Source organism: Megalopta genalis, chromosome 4, assembly GCF_051020955.1.
Source record: "Megalopta genalis isolate 19385.01 chromosome 4, iyMegGena1_principal, whole genome shotgun sequence".
In the NCBI taxonomy this organism is placed as follows: domain Eukaryota; kingdom Metazoa; phylum Arthropoda; class Insecta; order Hymenoptera; family Halictidae; genus Megalopta; species Megalopta genalis.
This window is the reverse complement of record NC_135016.1, coordinates 23,414,522-23,433,150: the sequence shown is the minus strand read 5'-3', so window position 1 is coordinate 23,433,150 and position 18,629 is coordinate 23,414,522. Positions and strand designations below refer to the sequence as shown.

The 18,629-nt window shown below is 42.8% G+C and overlaps 1 protein-coding gene across 10 annotated transcripts in view; it reads left to right on the top strand.

The window, feature by feature from the left end:
* unc-13 overlaps nt 1-18,629 on the top strand; it is a 646,812-nt gene that overhangs the window by 41,449 nt on the left and 586,734 nt on the right. For all 10 annotated transcript variants that reach the window (XM_076520791.1, XM_076520789.1, XM_076520790.1 and 7 more), the window contains exon 2: nt 16,202-16,231. In XM_076520791.1, coding sequence (XP_076376906.1) covers nt 16,202-16,231 — 30 coding nt within the window. The remainder of the gene's footprint in view (nt 1-16,201; nt 16,232-18,629) is intronic.

Below are 18,629 nucleotides of genomic sequence, written 5' to 3'. Positions count from 1 at the left end.
CTCGAAACTTTGGAGAATTGCAAAATAAGAAAGCGGCCACTTTGACCGCGGTAGGTTTAGTGTTAAATATCTATTTACAACGACTTTCTGACAACAAAATTAACCTCAGACTTTACTCTATACGCGTACGTATAAATAAGTATTTATAAACTTTTCGAAATTAAAGATAAATGTAAGTATCGTTGCATCGTATGAAAATAATTCACAGTATAAGAATAATTCACAAAAAAAGATGTCGGTTCGAAGACATATAGCAGAAATAGCAGTGATTCTTACAAAAAGTGAGAAGACCGAATTTATTTAGAATTTTTAAAGCTTTTATTATAAAACTTACTCCAATAAAATAAGCGTTTTCCACGAAAGAGTCTCGAAACTTTGGAGAATTGCAAAATAAGAAAGCGGTCACTTTGACCGCGGTAGGTTTAGTGTTAAATATGTATTTACAACGACTTTCTGACAACAAAATTAACCTCAGACTTTACTCTATACGCGTACGTATAAACAAGCATTTATAAACTTTTCAAAATTAAAGATAAATGTAAGTATCGTTGCATCGTATGAAAATAATTCACAGTATAAGAATAATTCACAAAAGAAGATGTAGGTTCGAAGACATATAGCAGAGATAGCAGTGATTCTTACAAAAAGTGAGAAGACCGAATTTATTTAGAATTTTTAAAGCTTTTATTATAAAACTTACTCCAATAAAATAAGCGTTTTCCACGAAAGAGTCTCGAAACTTTGGAGAATTGCAAAATAAGAAAGCGGTCACTTTGACTGCGGTAGGTTTAGTGTTAAAAAGTGTTCGCATAGTTTTTTTTGCCAGGGGCAGTACTATTCCGGATCGGAGCTCTCGACGATCTCGTAACGAGAAGGTAGTTGCTGCTTGTTAGGTATGGTAGCTTATGGGGTTTACAACGCTGCCGCGTGTAACCTCGAGAGTTTTACTCTAGAGAATCGAACACACTTTAGCGGGTCATAGGCGGGGAACCAACTGTGCCCATAGCTGTCGCCTCTATTTTCCGAGAGCGAAGTCTGCGGGAGTCTATTTCCAAGTGGGTACGCGGCATAAGCTCGAGACTTGTGGGCTATCCTCCACTTTATCTCTGTCAACTTCGACATTTTGTCTCGCCTTAGTGCCGACATCCTAGGTGTTGAACACTGTGTGCATACTCCGTGCGCGGGGCACGAAGATATTTATAAAAGTACAAGGAAGTCTGTGTGGCTAGTTAGACCAACAAAAACGGCAAGTTCTCAACTTCAGGAATTTATTCTAGTCGAGGAAGACTATATGCACGATTCTTGCGTATAACGATTCCGTGCACTCTCCCAAATGTAAAAATATTGTATATTTTTTGATAACATAACGAACGTTCAGATACGTTGGTTCAACGTTAAGGTGGATCGAGACGCCTCGAATGCACCGACTTTTTAACCACGTTGTCGCATTTATCGTGCAAATAAAATTGCGAAGATGAAATACGTTTTGGAAAATACCGGAGATATGTAGAATATTTATTTCGTTTTCGATCGATAGAATAAAATAGTATCGAACGTCATAAGATATTTATAGCGATTTTCAACGGCAACGATTGCCTTGCTCTTTGGACATTATTTAAACAAGCTTTTCACGTTATTGCAGCAGAATATATCGTCTTATTTAGCGGAGAGTCGAGGAATAGTTTTACAGGAGAATTATTCGTAAAATATTTACGGTTCCGGCGTAAACAAATTTGCAAAGTTCAAAATTTTTACTTGCTGATATTTTATTTTTTATTTACGCGATAGAAGAACAACTCGCATGCTCGTACGGAGCAAATCAAAATCTACGAGAGAACGGGTCCATGACATCGTTGTTTAGCAAATAAACACATTAAGTTCGATGAATAAACAAATCATATTTGAATGCAAACACATCACTAGTCATGCAGAATTTCAATTATGATTCAACAGAGTAAATGTCAACACGCGATAATTATGGATGCACTGTCTGCTGATGCATATTTATTGCACGAGCGAAGTCGCTTTTGTCGCTGGCAAACAGAATATTCTTGCGAGGAAAGAACGAGAAAGTGGACGTTCCCACTGATTTACGCTGACAGCTTAAAATGCTGGAAATAATGCGAACTTACAGCGCGGGAGTAGCGTACAGTTTTTGTCAAAGTCGTAAACATAAGCGAATAGTTTTTGTGCGTGACCAGGGTTATATTTTTTTCTTCTTGCCGGATCAATCTTCGGCGCGTCGCTGTTTCATATTGTGTGTTGCGATGAAAGATTTAGAGAGCGCTTATGTATACGCGATTATGCGATAAGTTCGATAAGATACGGCGACATATTCCGTTCTCATTAATTACTTATTTCAATGGAAATTAAATCTTCACTGTAACTGTTTACGTGAACCAGTTTCTACGTAGTTACTCTAAGTAAAACAAATTTTTACCATGTTTTACCATGCTGTGATCACGACTGCTACTTTATTTCTCAATAATTTGATCGAAACAGAAATTACAATCGATAATTGACTAATAAAAATAATCGACTATAAATCTATAATTGACTAGAAAATCAATAATCGACTAGATAACCTTGACTAAAATCTATAATAAATCTACAATTCGTAGATTAAATATTAGCGACAGAAAAATATTTTATTTTCACTTAAAGCGAGAAGAATAAATAAATATCGCTAAATATACTATTTATATCGTCGATATAAAGCTGAACTACAATAGCTGAACTATAAGTACAGTTCGAAACTAGACGCTCGAACAGGGCTCGAATTTAACTATTGTATAATTTAACTGTAAAAAAGTAAACTTTTAACTTCTCAGTTATTTTTTATTCTGTTCAACTTTTTCATAAACTCTTTGCTTCTGTTATAAAAGCTCAATTTCAACAGTTACATTGTATTCGATTCGTAAACATTCTGAAGGAACATTTATTTCTAAACAGATATTTTAAAGTAGAATATAAATGTTCGTTTTTCAATTTACTTAGCATTATTTAAGGAACTGGGAACAGGATACATATATACATATATACGGGTAAGCAAGCCGCGTTCGAAAGTACTTAAACTTTTTCAAACTGGAATAACTGTTACCGTCCAGCCAGAAGTTTCTCCGGTTTTTCCGAAAAAGTAAAGGCGCCCTGTTTCTGCATAAACACGCGGAATAAGAAGTCTCGGCGGATTTATAACTGTTTTCTTAGAGCGGAGACGGGGGGTGAAAGAGTCGCGAAGCAACCGTCGCCGCGGAACCAATCGCAAATTGCCACGGTCCCGTTCGAGTCCCCGGCTCCAAACCAGCAATTACATTCGCCCGATCCTAATACGAAGCTCGTAAACAGATCCCGCAGGAGCCGACCGTCATGAATCCGAAATCCTCTTCCGAAGTAAACCGACCGACCGAGAGAGAGAGAGAGAGAGGGAGAGAGAGAGAGAGAGAGAGAGAGAGAGAGAGAGACACCCGAAGAGGATCGCGAGCCGACCCCGTCGCCGGGAAAAATCCTGATCCCCGAACGGTTCTCGCAGGGGTGTAGATCCACGACGAGGGGCGACACTCGAACGTTTCACGGCGGGCGGCGCGACGACGTCGTCGTCGACGGTGCTCGTTTCGACGTAGCCGCGCGCACATAAACACGGTCGCGGCCATCATAGGATCCGGAGGATGGCTTGATAAGGCGCGATACGGTATCGGATTTACGTGTCGCGTAAATATTGTCTCTAATATAGCCGGGTTATAAATAACGGGCAGGCTTTTCCGCCGACCAGCCACGGTTCGGTCCGCGTTTCCATGCCGTTGAGACAACGGGGCGGAAAAAAACTACCGCGAGACCGAGGCCGGGGAGGGGGGTGGGCGAGAAGTGTAGGGTGGAAAGTATCCCATTAACGTATGCGAGCTCGCGCACGCACACAGCCCGGCCTCCTCGAACCGCGAACGTGCCCGGCCCGTGGCTATAGATGCGACGCGAAACGCGGGCTGCAACACAATGACGACGAGGACGCGGAGACAAGGACTTCTCGACCGGTATTCATACGTAGACGGCCATTGTCTCGAGTTGTTCGTGGGTAAAAGACACCACGCGTAACTTCGTACCCCGAGATAGAAAGCCCGCCGCCGGCCCCGTGGCTCGCGCGTTTTCCATGGAATTTGTCGGTCCTCGACCATCGTTCGACTCCTACCCTTCCCTCCCCCCTGACGCCGCCGCGCAACCCCTCGCCTCTCTGCTACCCTGCTCTTTCAGCCCGCGACGTTTCGCTTCGGCTGTTCGTGTCACGACGAAGACGCCAGTCGTAGACGGACGAGCGTCTTTGACGCGACCGAGACGTTTTTATTTCCTCCCGGTGCTCGGAACGTGGAAGAGCTTTACAAAGAGACTCCCGGAGCACACGGTCCCCCCGCCACCACCGCCGCCATTCCACGCGCTGATAAGTTTGCACGCAAGATGGGGATCCTCGGAGCTCGTGCCCGATTGTTAGCTGGATATTTTTTATCCTTTGTTGCCGGCCCGACGGCGGATGCTTTATGCGCCCCTTTCTGTCGAGGCTTGTTCATTCCTTTCTTACGGGAGAATGTCATTAGTTCGGCGCGGTTCTCGATCGTGAAATGGTTAATGCGTTTTTTTAGGGGGGCGGAGGGAGACGTGGAAACGTGTTTCTTCCACTTCGACGCCCCGTTCTTCGGGGTATTGCGTTTATTTGTATCGTTTCGCGTTAGCGGAAATATTTCTTGTCAAACGAGCGGTTGATTGCTCTTGAAATGCCGACCTACGAACACGCCGGAAGAATTTGGGAACGTTGTCGCGTTATCGCCGACCTCTTGGAACAATTTAACCGGTTAGCTGTGATTATGTGTGTAGCGAGACGAGTATACTCGTCGAGCGTCGCTGTTCAAATATTCAGAAAGACGGTTTTATTTGATAGAATTAACGATTTTGTTACTAATATTTATATTTATTCACTTAACATTAACGTATACTATACAGACAATAAATGAAAAACGCAGGAAAAATCGAATACTTATAAGAGTTGAAAATTCAAATTGCTGCAGCGAAGTGGTATTCAGCGAAGCAAGGAACATAATGGCACTTTGCACGTCGAACCCCGATATCGTGAATCATTCATATGATTATTCATGTTTTCTATTTGATCGTTTTATTCTGGCCTAGCTTCAAAATATTCTAAACATCTTGAAATTTGAGAATGTGTTTTTCTTTTCGCTAGAATTACAATTTAAATAGCCGATGGTCGCTACTTTTCACGCGCGACGAGTATACTCGTCGATCACGGCTAACTGGTTAAAGGGGACACGCTTTTAATTTAACTCTTGTTTCTTACAATAACGGGCGTAGAATATTTGTATTTCGCGTGAAGATTCTCCGTTTAAACGATTATCTCTCGGCGCTGCCCGAATACACGAATTTATTCCGAATATCCGTGTACAGCAGCCTCGAAAATTATTTGATTATTAAAATTGCATTCGCGTCGAGAAGTAATCGTAGAGAAGCAAAGCAGTCTGTTGTACTACGAATTCCGGTCCACCCTGTATACCGTCCTATTTCTTCCCACAAAAGTTTTGCTTACGTTACCGAAAAGTGTTTCACCTCGCGAATTTCACGACCTCGTTTATTAACCTCGTTTATTTTATAAACGGCTCCGCGTATGATTTAGTTAAATAAACAAACCGACTATATTCTCCGTTGAATAATGTTTCGTTTAAGCACGCGGGAAACTCGGCCTCGACGAACAGAACGCGGCGTACAGCACAATTATGACAAAACCTAGGAGCGGCACGGAATTTTGCGGTTGTCCGATATCACGCTATACGTTCGCATAATAATTTTCGAGCCGATTTAGTGGCAGCGGGATTCTTTTTTCTCGCGGCTCCCCCGTTGCATATTGGCTTTTAATCGTATCTGGCCAGACGCCAGCTTGTACAGATATCAAATGGCATCATGCGCGCGGGCGAAGGTAATTTTAAGTGGCCCGGAGTAATTAATTCGAAAAAGAAAAGGTAATTAAGTGATATGCACCTGTTGGTGGTATCCGGGCCGCCGCTTGTTGCGAGACGTCGGATACACGCGTGTTTCGTCGAACGGCGTCGAAGCATGCGCCGTCACGCGAACGATCACAGTAATGTCTCCCTAACTGACGCTCGTATTGTGCACAATGATGGACAATTTATGAACAGGAGATACGATTATTCGAGCCTTGCGGCTCGTTTTTATAGTTGTAGACGATTCGTAACTGTAAAGACAAATCGCAAGGCTCGAACAATCGTATCTCCTCTTCCTAAATTGTCCATTTTTGTGCGCAATCTAAGCGTCAATAAGGGAGACATTACTGTACCGGGAAATACAGGAAACAAATTTCGTAAAATTATCCGCGAAATTAATCGGTTTCTTCTTAAGATAGCTCGAGAAATAAGTATACGTGAAGATGAAGATTACGCACGACGAGTATACTCGTCATAACACAAAATACTGTCGCTTCTCCATGACGGGTATACTCGTCAAACACAGTTAACTGGTTAATCGAACGTGTCGGACAAAAGACGATAGAAAGGAGGATTCAAAATCACTGTTACGTTCGGTTCGACTTAACAGACGACCTCTAATTGCGTGTCTGGTTCATTAGAGTCCAACAAATCCCAATACAGCAATGTCTCCCTTACTGACGCTCAGATTGTCCACAAAAATGGACAGCTTGGGAAGAGGAGATGCGATTATTCGAGCCTCGCGTATAATTGCTGACGATTCGTAACTGTAAAGACGAATCGCAAGGCTCGAACAATCGTATCTCCTCTTCCTAAATTGTACATTTTTGTGCGCAATCTAAGCGTCAATAAGGGAGACATTACTGTACCGGGAAATACAGGAAACAAATTTCGTAAAATTATCCGCGAAATTAATCGGTTTCTTCTTAAGATAGCTCGAGAAATAAGTACACGTGAAGATGAAGATTACGCACGACGAGTATACTCGTCATAACACAAAATACTGTCGCTTCTCCATGACGGGTATATTCATCAAACACAGTTGACTGGTTAATCGAACGTGTCGGACAAAAGACAATAGAAAGGAGGATTCAAAATCACTGTTACGTTCGGTTCGACTTAACAGACGACCTCTAATTGCGTGTCTGGTCCATTAGAGTCCAACAAATCCCAATACAGCAATGTCTCCCTTACTGACGCTCAGATTGTCCACAAAAATGGACAGCTTGGGAAGAGGAGATGCGATTATTCGAGCCTCGCGTATAATTGCTGACGATTCGTAACTGTAAAGACAAATCGCAAGGCTCGAACAATCGTATCTCCTCTTCCTAAATTGTCCATTTCTCTGGACAATCCGAGCGTCAATTAGAGAGACATTACTGTAGTCTTCATCCAGATCGCCGATACCGTTTCGCTACAACTCGAGCGTCATACGCGGCTTTTTCTCGCGACGCCTCGAACAAACCACGTTCTTTTCCCCGAGAATAAACGCTATCCTCCTCGTTCCACCGATAGATCGTATCGCCGCCATTGTACGTACATCGTTGCTGTACGAATTAACGTTCGCCTATTGAATTATTGATGAAACACCGAGTGGAAAATCCCGGCCGCATTGAAACAACAAAAAAAAAGAAGAAGAAGAAAGAAGAACAGAGTAACGCCAATTATGGAAATAAGACGCGTACTAATTTTTCTGTTCACGAGCATCGTAGTTGGGCTATATTTTACGTATGCACGCCGCGTGAAACGTGTTACAGAGCGTTCGAAAAGCACCGGACTGCTTTATTATCCGCGGATTGGTGCGACTCGGCTGAAACTTGTTCGAAACACTTCGACCCAGTATGATATTACGATATCGAGCAATTGTAACGCGGTTTCGTGTCGATTTCCAGTGTGAACGTATCAGGAAAGTGTGTTACGCGCGGGTCGGCCGAGATATCGAGTTAGCGTGAAAAATTTGATAGTCTAATAAAGTTTGTTCGTGACGCGAGTCATTTAACCGGATTCTGTCGCCGCTGTAATACTGAAAAACGTTACAATATATTTGCGTTCGGTTTCGTGTTGTTTTGCGATTCGCGTACAGCTTAATTAGACGGCAAATTAAATGGGAACTGGAGCTCTACGGTTTTTCGCGCGTCTACAGTTACGCGCGCGGTAAATGAAACGGGACTTCTGTCTTATTTTTCATAGACGAACGCGCGCGTATTGGTAATGGACAGGGGTAAATGTTAAACATCGGTTTCGCCGCGACGCCCTGAAACGAAAAATTCATGTCCGAACAACATATCGCATCGATTATCCGATTTCACCTGTTCACGTATACTTTATAAATAGGCCTGCGGGTTTTATGGATCTATTTATGGCAGGGACGGGTCGATGAAATTTGAAACGTCAGACGGAGCTGAAACGAGTACTAATATTACTTACAACTTGGTTAAATGATTAAAGAAATCGGGGATTTTGGTACCGGAGTTTTGCAATTTGACGCAGACAATTTTTGTTTACACGGAGATCTGCGATCCACTTGTACACGACTAAATATACGGGGTATCTCATAATGTCCCATAATGTCCCATAATCCTGCAGGTACGCTGGCTGTTTCGTCTAACTCTACTACACGTGGAGATGTACTACAGGGTGTCCAAAAAATGTCTCGTAATATGGAAATGGTGGGTGCCTGAGGTCATTTCAAGTAACTTTTTCCTCAGCGAAAATGCAATCCGCGGCTTTGTTTACGAGTTATTAACGAAAAACAGTGACCAATGAGACGCGAGCTCGAGTAGGCGCGAGGCGGTCCTGCCAACGAGCGGTCGAAGCCCAGTTCCGCTGACTGGCTCGACAGCCTAGCGCTAGGCGAGCTCGCCTCTCATTGGTCACCGTTTTTCGTTAATAACTCGTAAACGAAGCCGCGGATTGCATTTTCGCTAAGGAAAAAGTTGTTCCAAATGATCTCAGGAATCATCCTGTTCCAGGTGTTAACATAATTATAGAACATCCTGTGTATATAAAAAGTTTGTAAGATTTTGTAAGAACGACATCCGAAAAATCAAGACAGTGTTCCATATTAAGCCAGTTTCTCCTCTCCTTCTTTTAGGTAGCAGGGTATACACCGAGAACGTTACGGATTACACGCTCGCTTGTGCGAATGAACGTTGGCTACACGTGCGCTGAAGGAACGTTTGGTGAAGCCATTCTTGTATACCGCACAGTTAACCTTAGGCCAGTTACTCGTCCCCGTAGATTCAAGAGCGTTGCTTGACATTTATTAGTACAGGTCATTGCTTCGAAGCTCTCTTGGTTCGTTAAAACGCCGTTTAATCGCTCGGCAGCACGCGTAGACGCTGGAAGGCAGGAACTTCTGATATTCATGAGGTGTATTGGTTTCTCGAAAGGATATACAGGTCATTCCGTGACCTTTTCATTAAAACTGTATTAAGAAGGGAAATATCGACGTCGTCCGGTGGATCCATAGCTTCACGTATCGGCTGCTTGTTCCGCTAGGCACACCGTGCTCCGCGACGGTAGTTATGTAGATTGCTAGCAGTTCTGTAGATCGCTGGCAGTTATGTAGATTGTTATTAATCGCGCGAGGGATTGTAGAGTACGCGAGAGATTCGGGTCGGACTTCACCGACTCTAGATTCGAGAACCATGGATACTAATTATCCAAAACGATTTGGTAGGTAGGATTTCGCTCGCCGAAATCTCTGCGAATTACTCTTTCGAATGTTCACAGATCTGATATTGTTTAACACGTTCCGTGCCGAGCTTTTTTTACTCGAATCTTCACACTTTGATATTTTACTAAAACTTGATGTATTACGTGCAATTATTAATTCTCGTACACATAACAACGTAACAAAAACTTATCAACGCCCATTCTTGCGGTGGAAATTGATTCTTCGGTTCTAAATTTCTTGTAAACAATTTGTTCAGTTCACTAAGTAAACATGCAAGCGTGTACCATCGATGGTACACGTGGCACGGAACGTGTTAATCGAGCTTTATTAAATCTGATAGCGATCGCTTAAGAGACCGCGAATTCGATGGTACAGTAAATTCCCTCCGATCGTCCGTCAACTTGTAAACAAACATGGACAAATTTGGGAAGAGAGGAGATACGATTATACAGGGTGTTCCAAAATTATGGTATGTACCGGGAAATGAGGGGTTCTTGAGGTCATTTGAACTTTTTCCATACCAAAAATGCAATCCGCGGCTTCGTTTACGAGTTATTAACGAAAAACAGTGACCAACGCTTTTAAAAATTTGGAAAAAAATGCGGTATACTTTGGATCTTAGGTCGCATATTAAAATATTTTTTTCAGACTTCTTGTTGCAAACCGTGGCCTCAGACAATGGAAAATCAAAAAGAGATCGAAAAATTGCGGATTTCTCGAAAACAATACATGACGATATATAAACAAAATATACTATTTTTATATCAATTATCTGCTAAGATAGCAAGCAGTGGGGTGAATTTTTTATTTAGCTTTCTTGTCAGGGTACATCACCGTCAAAAACGATAAAAACCGAATTTGTTTACTTGTACATTAGGTAATTTAACGTAACGAAATTCTGTTTAATGTAACGTAAATTTATGTAATTTTATGTAACGTAATTCTATTCTCATCCAAAGTTTGATGGATCTAAAGTTGTTCAGGTCAGAGTTTGTACATTCGATACTATTGGCACAAAGCTCGATTCGCTTAAATAAACATACACGCTAATGATTATATAAATAATAATATCGGCTTAAAAACAACTCTGACAATAATTGTCCAAGCCCTATGAACAGCGTGATAATTATCTAAAATTCGGCGAAGCGGATACAGTTAACACGAGAAACAATCACACGATACTGTTTTTCGTTGAGCATCCTTGGGTTCGGTGTTCCGTTTCGGAGATCACTGGCCTTTCAGCAGGTCTCCTTGAAGTTGGGCACGAAGTTATGTAAATGCATGTGACGAAGTTAAAACCCTTTAACATGCCGATTCGGATATTCTTCAATGTTGGGTGGGTTTACTCTTGACCTTTCGTACTCTGGTTTCCTCGTCACTGAAACTTTGTTTTCAACAGGTAGAGAGAAAGAGAGAGCGAGTGAATGGAAGAGAAAGGACGAGTGAGAGAGAGAGAGAGAGAGAGCGAGAGAGAAGCATCCAAGAATTTACCATAACTCTGCAGGAACGTGCGAAATATGAGGTTACTCGAGCCGAGAATATGAAAGTCAAAATGCTTGTTCGAGAGGTATTGAATGTGTGAGATTTATATTAGAGTAGCGTTCTTTTTTTTGACAGGGAAACTCGCTACTGAATATTTCCACGGTACCATTTCTTTCTTTTATCGAACGGCAGATCGAATCTCAACAGTTAATAACCGGGTAGTAACGTTGCACGTAATATCGTCCGCAGTTATTATTTTACGTCACTTTGAAATACCGGAAGTGCTGAGGATTTCATTAAAGGAGAGCATCGCTCGATCCATCTTATTACACCATCAGCCGCGCATTGCATATTCCGCTCTTTAATAGCGAAGCATTCCGTAACCGATCTTTATGGCCCTTAATTCGTTATTAACTCGTTAAAATATTAGATCGTCGCAACCGAATAACCGATCTCTGATTTTTTATTTTATCGTGCGCAATCGTCGAGTGCGTTATGCTTTTACAAAATTATTAAACTCTGTACTCGAATATTTCGGTAAATAGAAAAATTGCAGCGTTATTGTTCCTTTACCGATGTTTCACCTGTATTTATTCGATTGCAACAACGATCGTGCTGAAATCTCAGCTAAATCCGAAAACACGTATTAGTCACGTTTAGTGCAAGTTCAGCGGTGAAACCGAATTATATTTTGCATAACGAAATCCCGCGATGAATCACGCTACGAAACAAAGGTTTAATTGCTTCATCCAAATCCTCGAGACCCAAATAGTGTTCGGTAAACCGTAGTATATTCGAGCAACACCTGCACTCATTGTTTCCTGTTCCACTGCGCTCGAGTAGAATTGCCACGATAATTCCGTGGCATTCGTTGAGACGCGGTCAATTAAGCATGCCCGGGCTTAGGAGCGTAATATAATAATTACAATTTCCAAGTGAATTGATTGGTTCGTTAGCAAGGACACTCCTTTTGTGGTCGATACGGGAGCAGTCGGTCAAGTGACTTTTTTTTATATGTCGTTACCGATGCCTTCCTCCGGAAGAAATTGAATTCCCTGCTCATGTTCAAATAGTTTGATCGATGCGCAGGTGTGTGCTTGCGTTTGCGTATATGTGTGTGTGTACGAGGGAGCGCCTTTCGAGTGGCCGCGTGCTCGTGTGTGTGTGTAGAACTACCTGTCTACGCGTTCAGCAATTGCATATATGGAAGCCGTTTCAAGGCAAGCTCATTGTCGGTGGAGTGTCACATGTGAATTGCGGCGAATTGATTTATTCAGATAGCAGTTGTTCAATAGAAAATCGCGGAACGTCGAAATCGAATTCACCAGCGCTGGCTTCAATTTCCGCGTATATGTCTTCGGCTTCGGGACGCATTTAAAAGAGGCTGGCATTTTTGAAGCCTGCCAGCCGATAGCTTCGCTTCTCTACACCGGCCTCCTCTAAATTCAATCTTCCTCCCATCTTCGTTGAGATCGCTGTCTACGATCGTTATACAGGGTGTCCCAAAAGTGACTCGTAATACGGAAATGGGGGGGTTCCTGAAGTCATTCGAAGCAACTTTCTCCTTAGCGAAAATGCAATCCGCGGCTTTGTTTACGAGTTATTAACGAAAAACGGTGGCCAATGAGAGGCGAGCTTGGCTTTTGCGAGGCAGCCCAGTCAACGAGCGCACGAAGCCCAGTTCTGCTGATTGGCTCGGTCGTCTCGCTCCAGCTGATCTCGCCTCTTATTGGTCACTGTTTTTCGTTAATAACTCGTAAGCAAAGCCGCGCCAGCGGTCGAGCGGTCGAATCCCAGCTCAGCTGGCGCGAGGCGACCGAGCCAATGAGCGGAACTAGGCTTCGCGCGCTGGTTGGCTGGGCCGCCTCGCGTCAGCCGTACTCGATTCTTATTGGTAACTGTTTTTCGTTAATAACTCGTTAACGGTGCCTCGGGGAACATTTTTATAAAGGAAGAAGTTACTTCGAATGACTTCAGGAATCTCCCATTTCCGGATTGCGAGACATTATTGGGACACCCTGTATTCTCTGCACAGAGAATGGTTCCCTTCGTAACGAAGGGCTCGGGACGTCCGCTGAATTATCTACAACGGCTCCCATTTAGATTCCGACACCTTTTAGAACAGAATAATTTTTTGAAGAATTGACGAAGTTACCAGTATTTTTCATAGGAAAGTTAGTTCACTAGACTACGTCTATAAAATTTTTGTTATTAATTGCAATCGGTTGGCGCGAAAAACAAAGATAAGAAACTCGTGTTTTTTAACTTTTTTTAAACTTGTGCTGATATCGGGAATTTGAACAACGCGTTTTGTGAATCTCTGCAACTCACGTGCACGCAACGTCTCCAAAAATGCAAGTCGTTTCCTTAAATGTGAAGAAAAAGTTATCCCGTGTTAAAAGGTGTCCAATGATTAAACAATGTTCGGACACCTTTTAAAATGGGATAACTGTTTCTTCAAATTGATGGAAACGACTTACATACATTTTTGGAGCAGTCTTTTCTCGACGACTCCAACTAACTACAATGATTAAAAAATATTCGTAGTTAGTTGGAGTTGTCGAGAAAATTCTGAAGGCTGCTTTAGCGAAAATGGAAACGTCTAATTTACTTTGCTGAACGTGAAATTAATTTAAATTTTCAAGCACACTCGCCAGATGAAAACTTCTGCCACGAGACATTCTTTGCAATGCAGAGGTGTCAAAATTATTTGATAAAACTCCGAATGAAGTGGAAACGTATTGCAGCAATTCATAATTTTGTGCAGGGAAATTTTGATCTCAGCGAAAATTCTATGATCAATATACTATGCTTTTACGTGAACTGTGAAAGCACGTGAACTATATAACCACATTTGTACTGGTTTTACTGGCAATGTTCTACAAACAGCATCGTCATGCAGCGATCTACAATTATATTTGCATCGTATCCTTAATTGTCCTCAAGATTCTAGGACACCGTCGTAATTGCTGCTGATTTCCTAGTCTTTGAGCTCCAATTTAATTGATACCCGCGATGCATATTTCATTACCGTGAAATATGTAAGCAATACCTAAGTTTCCTATATGTATAATGCTTGAGTGTTTGGCATAATGAAGCACCGTTCTGTCCTAGAGGATCGAGAGTTTCTAATAATTGCGAACGCGTATGTCGAAAAAAGAAAATTTCTTCTTCGAGAATAAATAAACGTCGTCTCTGCGTATGAATTTTTCGTACGCGATCGCTCGTGCATTTATCAAATATATATAATTATTTATACATCTGTGATAAATTTATTATTTTCTTCTTATATTAATTGTACGATTACATTTGTGTGCGCGTGTGTTTCTTATTTCTTACGCTAATTTTGCCGAGAAAAGAAAAACAGTCGTTTTACGAAATATAATATACGTTAAAAATATAATTCCTTATCGTCAAAGAGAAAGCACTGGACGGCGCACCTAATAATTTCAATGATGCGACGCATTAGAGAGGAGAATAGATCTACTCGCGAACCAATTTAAATCACGAAACAACAGAGAGAAGTTTACATAAACATAATTACTCCTTCATCCGCACAATTTGTCATCTCTGCTGTTCCACCCACGAGCTCATTCACGGTCCCAATGAAATTACCCATCAGCCAGTTTACGTTAAAACAAATAAGTGGCATAACCCACTTTTGTTTTAATTATTTCGAAAGTCCTGTCCGGGGGCTGCGTGTGCTTTTAATCGAGAGCCGGCGCGGTTTAATTTCATTTATGTACATGCTCCGATACGGACGCAGTTAATTCGAGTTTATTTAGCGAGATTAAGTGGCCCGCGAACTGTTAATATTGTCTACGGGCGGGTCTCGTTGATGGGGGCACGGACAATCAATTTACCGAGGTGACCGGTCCGACAGAAAAATTCTTCGGGGTCGGAAGAGTCAAACGAGGTTTCGAGCGCGAGCCGGCGCGCTTCAAATTTATATCGGACGTTAGAAAGATCAATATTGACCATTTTGCTCCTTCAACCGAGCACCCTACTATCGTCGAGAATACAACTACGCCAATACCGTGACGCGGCAACCGTATCGACGATTTAGTTTTGAAAACAAAGCGATATCGGCACTGCTTTGTCGAAGAAATAACGTGCAAACACTATTCGGTCTGTTTGCGTAATAAAAGGGCGGGCAACTACCCTGACAGAAAATATTGGATCAAAATGGCGAATGCGATCGTTCGAAGAATTTATTCGAGCTTCTGTTAAAAACGAAAATATGTACGTCGAGACTTTTCTTCTTTTTAGCGAAGCGATAAAAATGATCTTGCCCTTTTACCAAATACTATTTTGCAACGCATTAGGACATTATTTAATACTTCGAATAATGAAGACGACAGAGATTGTCAAAAAATGTTTTCAATGGATGATTAAACATTTCCTCGATTGATACTATTTTACATTTTATACTTATTGTCTTTCGTTTATTTCCGATGGGTTTTACCGTTCGATGCGTTTTTAACATCGACGACAACATTTTGTTACGAGCCTGTACAGTAAATTCTCCCCAATTGTCCTTCAGCTTTTAAACAAAAATGGACAAATTTTTGTAGCTGTCGACAATAGGCGACTGTAAAAATAAGCAGCGACGCTCGTACAATCGTATCTGCTCCTCCGAAATTGTCCGTTTTCGTTTACAAGCCGAAGGACAATTGCGGAGAATCGACTTACTCTTCAAGAAAATGCAAGAAGCTGCAAATGTTCACGCCAGAATACCCACATAATCGAACGTTATCTCCGGCCGGATTCGATTCGCGAAATATGCATCAACATAACAATTACCCGAACAGTGCGAACAGCTTGAAAGACGGCTCGCGAACTTCGTCCGACTCGGGCAACTTTGTCGGCGGTTTCGCCCTACTTATTTCTTGCAGCAACGCGGTATAGATTAATCGGGCCGAGTGCTCAATGAGCGGCCTTACAACTGTAAACTACGTTCATTAGCGCGGCGGCCGCGGCTCGGCGAATAAACGGCCGCTGTGAAATAGCGGATCACTGATTTCCACGTGTCTGGTTTCTGTTGCAGTGAAGAAGGCGCGGTTCGTCTGCGAGGAAGGTTCGTATCCAGCGCGCCGCGGAGGACAGAAGAAAATTTAGTTGGAGAGGCCGGAGGTTACCAGAGGAAGGAACCACGAAATGAGTTCCTCGGCTGGTCCCTCGGACAGCTTCCACGAGCGTGGCGCAGCGTGTACGAGCGCGCCGGAGATCCGTTCCGATCGTTGTCCGACCGTTCCGAAAATTGGTATCGAGCCGATATACTCCCGCGAAAACGGCGCCTTTACTCACGCTCCAATTCTGAGGGCCCGCGTAAAATTTGTTACACTCCGGTTGGAACGGTTCCAAGCGAAAGGTTGTGTGACTCCTCAGCCGGAATATCGCGATGTTCTGCTCAAGCCGAAATTATTTTTCCGCGGCTGCGGCGGAGATCCTCGCGACAGGGTGACGTGACGAACACCGGCGAAATACTGCGCGAAACCGTCCACATTTTTACGGGAGTATGTATCCGTGCCCCGGCTTTGTCTTGCGAACACGCGAGCTCTGCTATCCGCCTGCTACCGAAACCATATTTCCACAGTCTTGTAGCACGAGTCACAATATGGAAACACAGTGGTGACAGAGAATCTTAAATTTCCCATTTTCGACCATGGAAACCGCGAATTAAGGATCCGCGTCGTATTCAAAATACGGTAATGTCTTTCTAATTGACGCCCAAATTGCGCACAAAAATGGACAATTTGGGAAGAGGAGATACGATTATTCGAGCCTCGCAGTTTATTTTTATTGTTGTAAATTATCCACAATTACAACAACGAGCCGCAAGGCTCGAATAATCGTATCTCTTCTTCCCAAATTGTTCATTTTAATGGACAATTTGAGCGTCAGTAAGGGAGACATTACTGTACATCCGCATATTTATTTAAAATACATCTGTATATTTATTTAAAATATACGTTTATATATTCATTTAAGATATATATATTTATTTAAAATACAATGGATCTGTCGATAATAATATTTTATATCGATTTATCGAATACAAAATTACGCTGTCAACACAAATCTCACGTACAATGACTAGAATATTGTAAAAATAAATGTTCGGATAATGGAGTCTCTAGTACTGTACTATGATATACCGTCTGATAGAAACACACCGATTGAATAATGTCGGTGTTAACAGAGTTTCAAAGTTCACGCAACAAAAATAACCGCGACAAATTAAATCATTTGTCGGTAAAGTTTCCCTACCACGTGTACTAATCTTTCCAAGATCAATGCAGACCACCCGAGTATTCTGAAAAAATGTCAGAAGCATCGATCCAGCTCCCTTTTGCATATTATTTTGTCTATCGTTCGTTATCTTGTTTATCGTTCCGTGTAACTGAAAAAAGAAAGGTAGAATCGCATCATCCGGTACGGTCCATTACTTTTAATTTCACTGCGACGACTTGAAAATTCGGTTCGCGAAGGGCACGAAAATGTGTATGAAACCGGTAGTTTTCATTGTAGATTCCGTCGGCCATCGTAGAAGTTTCCCCGGCGACCAGGTGGAAGCTCCAGGAGATTATTCAAACTAGCGCGAAGACATTACCGGGCTTTTTGCTGCGCTTATTTCCTGGAAAAACTTTAAACGTTCTCGCAGCCGTCGGGCACGGTTGATATGCATCGCGAAACGTTCGCTTCACGCATGTCGCACGCGACACGTTGGTAACGTTGCAATCCGTCCGCGACACGCTAAACACGAGCGAATTGTATCGCATATACAGGGTGTCCTAAAAATATCTCGCAATCCGGAAATGGCGGGTTTCTCAGATCATTTGAAGCAACTTCTTCCTTTACAAAAATGTTCCCCGAGGCACCGTTATCGAGTTATTAACGAAAAACAGTGACCAATAAGAATCGAGTACGGCTGACGCGAGGCGGCCCAGCCAACCAGCGCGCGAAGCCCAGTTCCGCTCATTGGCACGGTCGCCTCGCGCCAGCTGAGCTGGGATTCGACCGCTCGACCGCTGGCGCCGTCGGCTCGGCCGCCTCGCGCCAGCTAAGCTGGGATTCGACCGCTCGACCGCTGGCGCTGTTGACTCGGCCGCCTCGCGCCAGCTGAGCTCGCCTCTCCATTGGTCACTGTTTTTCGTTAATAACTCGTTAACGGTGCCTCGGAGAATATTTTTGTAAAGGAAAAAGTTGCTTCAAATGACCCGAGGAACCCGCCACTTTCGGATTGCGAGACATTTTTGGGACACCCTGTACATACATACATACAGCAAGTTCAAATTCCGTTGATTCGCATTCGACGATTTCTCACTTTCGCGCGGGGCCCGTTATCACCCTCGAGCAGCTTACATCCGCCGGAAATATCGTGCGTTTTTTTTCGCCGTTCTCTCGCCGGCTCTGCTCCCGGTTTCCTTTTTGTTTCGACGACGACGGCGCGCCGCGCCGGACGCCGGACTAAA